The following is a 5000-nucleotide window of genomic DNA, read 5'->3' as shown; positions in this document are numbered from 1 at the left end:
CTGTGTATATTAATGTTTATATTGGTTCTGTGTATATTAATGTCTGTGTGTGTGTGTGTGTGTGTGTGTGTGTGTGTGTGTGTGTGTGTGTGTGTGTGTGTGTGTGTGTGTGTGTGTGTGTGTGTTTATATTGGTTCTGTGTTCTCTTACCTCATGTGTATATTAATGTTTATATTGGTTCTGTGTATATTAATGTCTATATTGGTTCTGTGTATATTAATGTCTATATTGGTTCTGTGTATATTAATGTTTATATTGGTTCTGTGTATATTAATGTCTGTGTGTGTGTGTGTGTGTGTGTGTGTGTGTGTGTGTGTGTTTATATTGGTTCTGTGTTCTCTTACCTCATGTGTATATTAATGTTTATATTGGTTCTGTGTATATTAATGTCTGTGTGTGTGTGTGTGTGTGTGTGTGTGTGTGTGTGTGTGTGTGTGTGTGTGTGTGTGTGTGTTTATATTGGTTCTGTGTATATTAATGTCTATATTGGTTCTGTGTATATTAATGTCTATATTGGTTCTGTGTATATTAATGTTTATATTGGTTCTGTGTATATTAATGTCTGTGTGTGTGTGTGTGTGTGTGTGTGTGTGTGTGTGTGTGTGTGTGTGTGTGTGTGTTTATATTGGTTCTGTGTTCTCTTACCTCATGTGTATATTAATGTCTATATTGGTTCTGTGTATATTAATGTCTATATTGGTTCTGTGTATATTAATGTTTATATTGGTTCTGTGTATATTAATGTCTGTGTGTGTGTGTGTGTGTGTGTGTGTGTGTGTGTGTGTGTGTGTGTGTGTGTGTGTGTGTGTGTGTGTTTATATTGGTTCTGTGTTCTCTTACCTCATGTGTATATTAATGTCTATATTGGTTCTGTGTATATTAATGTCTATATTGGTTCTGTGTATATTAATGTTTATATTGGTTCTGTGTATATTAATGTCTGTGTGTGTGTGTGTGTGTGTGTGTGTGTGTGTGTGTGTGTGTGTGTGTGTGTGTGTGTGTGTGTGTGTGTGTGTGTGTGTTTATATTGGTTCTGTGTTCTCTTACCTCATGTGTATATTAATGTTTATATTGGCTCTGTGTATATTAATGTCTATATTGGTTCTGTGTATATTAATGTCTATATTGGTTCTGTGTATATTAATGTTTATATTGGTTCTGTGTATATTAATGTCTGTGTGTGTGTGTGTGTGTGTGTGTGTGTGTTTATATTGGTTCTGTGTTCTCTTACCTCATGTGTATATTAATGTTTATATTGGCTCTGTGTATATTAATGTCTATATTGGTTCTGTGTATATTAATGTCTATATTGGTTCTGTGTATATTAATGTTTATATTGGTTCTGTGTATATTAATGTTTATATTGGTTCTGTGTATATTAATGTTTATATTGGCTCTGTGTATATTAATGTCTATATTGGTTCTGTGTATATTAATGTCTATATTGGTTCTGTGTATATTAATGTATATATTGGTGCTGTGTTCTCCTACCTATCTCCAAACATCATGGACTCCTGCAGACACTGGATGCAGGCCTCGTGGAACCACTGCTCACACCGGAAGCACTGGAGCATCTTTAAGTACCACCTACACCAGGACAGGAAGAGGAGGAGCAGATTAACACATGTTGATGGAGAGTCTCTCACACACACACACACACACACACACACACACACACACACACACACACACACACTCTAGTTTAGTTTAGTTTTAGTGAAATCGCTTAGTTGGTTGCCATGGCGACATGTACACAACTTGTACACAACTTGACTGTCTACAGTCGCCAGGATCTCCTAAACATTGGAGTACGGAGTGAACAATCTGTAAACAGCGACTTTACCCACACACACAGCATACCAGAGGATATAGCCCGGACAGCAGGCTCTCCGTGGATTGTCATTCCCACGGGCAGGAGGAGGAGGCGCCGAAATGAAAGGAGACAAAAGCGAGGCTGCCGGGCTGGCGTTTACGCGCAGCTGAGAAGACGACCGCATAAACTGCCACTTCCTAGCATCTTCCTCTCAAATGCCAGATCCATCACAAATAAAATGGATGAGCTGAAGCTACAGATGGCAGCAAACGGACTCGTACAGGACTGTTGCATTCTGCTGATAACGGAGACCTGGCTCCACTCATCCATTCCAGATACGGCCATAGAGCTAGCAGGACGCACAGCTCATCGCCAGGACAGGAACAGTAACTCCGGTAAGAGCAGAGGAGGGGGGCTATGCATTTATGTCAACAACAACTGGTGTACCAACGCCATGACCATCGATAGCCACTGCTCTCCAGACCTCGAGTATTTAACTGTTAAATGCAGACCCACGTACCTCCCACGGGAGTTTACTGTTGTCATGGTGACTGCTGTGTATATACCACCGGATGCTAATGCCAAGTCACTTGTACAATGCCATCAGCCTTAAACAAAACACCTATCCAGAGGCAGTACACGTGATAGCAGGCGACTTCAACCATGCTGATTTGAAGGTAGTGCTCCCTAAGTTCTACCAACACATAAAATGTGCTACCAGGGGAGAAAATACACTGGATAAAGCCTACTCAAATATCAAGCATGGTTACAGGGCTACACAGCTACCCCACCTTGGCTTGTCTGATCACATGTCCCTACTACTCTTACCGGCATACACCCCCCTTAAGAAAAAAGCACCCACAACAAAGACTATTAAGACTTGGCCTGATGATGCCTCTCAGCAGCTGCAGGACTGTTTTGAAACCACCAACTGGGATATTTTCAAGCACCAGGACCTGGAAGTGTACACCTCGACTGTTTTGTGCTACATCAAACACTGTGTCGACACTGTCACAGTGACAGGCGCATCCGGGTGTATCCTAACCAGAAGCCCTGGATGACAAAAGAAGTCAAAGTGCTGTTGAAGGAGAGGAGCGGCGCCTTCAGGTCTGGGGATGAGGCACAGTACAGGACTGCCAGAGCCAACCTGAGGAGGGGCATCAGGGAGGCCAAGACAGCATACAAGAGGAGGATTGAGGACCACTTCAGCAGCAAACAACATACGGCAGGTGTGGCAAGGGGTCCAACACATCACCAACTACAGGTCCAGCAACCTAACTGCAGCCGACGGTGATGACTCGCTGGCTGAGGGGCTAAACTGCTTCTTCACACGCTTTGAAGTTGATACACCGGATGTGACCACGCCACTTCCACTAGACCCCTGTAGCCACACCCTCACAGTGCAGGCACAGGAGGTAAGGCGTGTTCTGCGGGCAGTGAACCCAAGAAAAGCTGCTGGACCAGACGGTGTGACTGGGAGGGTGCTGAGGGACTGTGCAGACCAACTGGCTGGTGTGTTCACCAACATATTCAACCAGTCCCTATCCCAGTGCTTGATTCCACCCTGCCTGAAGTCCTCCACAATCATTCCTCTACCAAAAAAGACCACTGCCAGCACCCCTAACGACTACCGACCAGTGGCACTGACACCTATCATCATGAAGTGTTTTGAGAAACTGGTCCGGAGTCACATCACAACAAGCCTGCCACCCACTTTTGACTCCCACCAGTTTGCATACAGAGTAGGGATGCACCGATACCACTTTTTTACAAACCGATACGAGTACGAGTATTTTTATTTGTGTACTTGCCGATACCGAGTACCGATACCGATACTTCTTAGATTTGGTCTCCATGAAAGTGCAATTAATTTGGAGGCAGATTTTATTTTATCCTCTGCAGATTATGTCAAGTCTATGGTACAAAATTAACAGAAGGCTATCCCAAGCCAAAAATAAACAGAGCTTTCTGGTTTTAACACACAAAAAAAGCCTTCAAACAGACAATGTCATCACATTAGACAAAATGCAAATATAACCAGATAAAGGCAATTCAATTTGCTGCATAGTTAACAACACAGTCTGCTTAACAAAAAGTGAACAGAACTATTACTGGATTAGCACAAGAGCACATTTCAGTTACAAAAGGATCAGAAGAATCTCCTGCTCAAGTACACAAACAATCACTTAACCTATGTGGCACAGTCTTTCTCTCTACCTCTCTCTCTCTGTGTGTGCGTGCGCGTTTTTTTTCTTCTGCAAGACGTCAGTTAAGATTGGTTACTTCGGTCTTGCGCCACTAGCATCAGTGAACTCTGTGTACTTAGCACTATGGTGTGTCTTCAGGAGTTTAATCAAATTGCTTGTGTTAAACAAAGTACTTTCCTTTCCGCCCATCGACACCGTAGCAGTGCAGATCTTACACTGTGCCTTACTCCTGTCGTCGTCATTTATCTTAAAATGAGCCCAAATCGCCGTTAAGGCAGCATAACGGAATTGCTAATCGCTAACGAGATGCTAGCAGCTACATTTAGCGAAACCTGTATACTGAAATACTTTGACACTATGACAAACTTTCCTAACACAGTCAAACATCAAGCAAATGCAACACAAGACGGCAAATAAGCTATTTACTAGTCTGGCAGAGAGTGGTAGGACAGGTAGGACAATAAATCACATTTTGTGTCAGCATAGCCCGGCCAGTTTGATGCAATGAAATACTGATGAGTGGTATCGGTGCTTGGTATCGGCAATTCAAAACGAGTACGAGTACGAGTATTTTAACGAAGTATCGGCACCGATACCGATACTGGTATCGGTATCGGTGCATCCCTAATACAGAGCAAACAGGGCTACAGAAGATGCTATTGCCACGGCTCTCCACACCACACTTACACACGTGGAACAGAGAGGGAATTACGCCAGGCTGCTCTTCATAGACTTCAGCTCTGCTTTCAACACGATCATACCAAGCAGACTGGTCACCAAACTGATGGACTTAGGGCTCTCACAGCAAATCTGCTACTGGATCAGAAATTTCCTGACAGACCGCTCCCAGAGGGTTAGAGTAGGATCCCATCTCTCCTCAGCTCTCAGCATCAGCATCGGCTCACGCAGGGCTGCGTGTTGAGCCCCCTACTCTACACCATCTATACCCATGACTGCACTCCCACCCACCCGAGCAATGC

General features: G+C 43.5%; 1 protein-coding gene across 2 annotated transcripts in view; it reads right to left on the bottom strand.

The window, feature by feature from the left end:
* Nucleotides 1-5000, bottom strand: part of phf19 (PHD finger protein 19) — a 38495-nt gene that overhangs the window by 24723 nt on the left and 8772 nt on the right. For both annotated transcript variants that reach the window (XM_031570131.2, XM_042708190.1), the window contains exon 7: nucleotides 1492-1587. In XM_031570131.2, coding sequence (XP_031425991.1) covers nucleotides 1492-1587 — 96 coding nt within the window. The remainder of the gene's footprint in view (nucleotides 1-1491; nucleotides 1588-5000) is intronic.

Source organism: Clupea harengus, chromosome 7 (genome assembly GCF_900700415.2).
Source record: "Clupea harengus chromosome 7, Ch_v2.0.2, whole genome shotgun sequence".
Taxonomy (NCBI): domain Eukaryota; kingdom Metazoa; phylum Chordata; class Actinopteri; order Clupeiformes; family Clupeidae; genus Clupea; species Clupea harengus.
The sequence above is the reverse complement of the archived record's forward strand: the minus strand, read 5'-3'. Positions and strand labels throughout refer to the sequence as shown.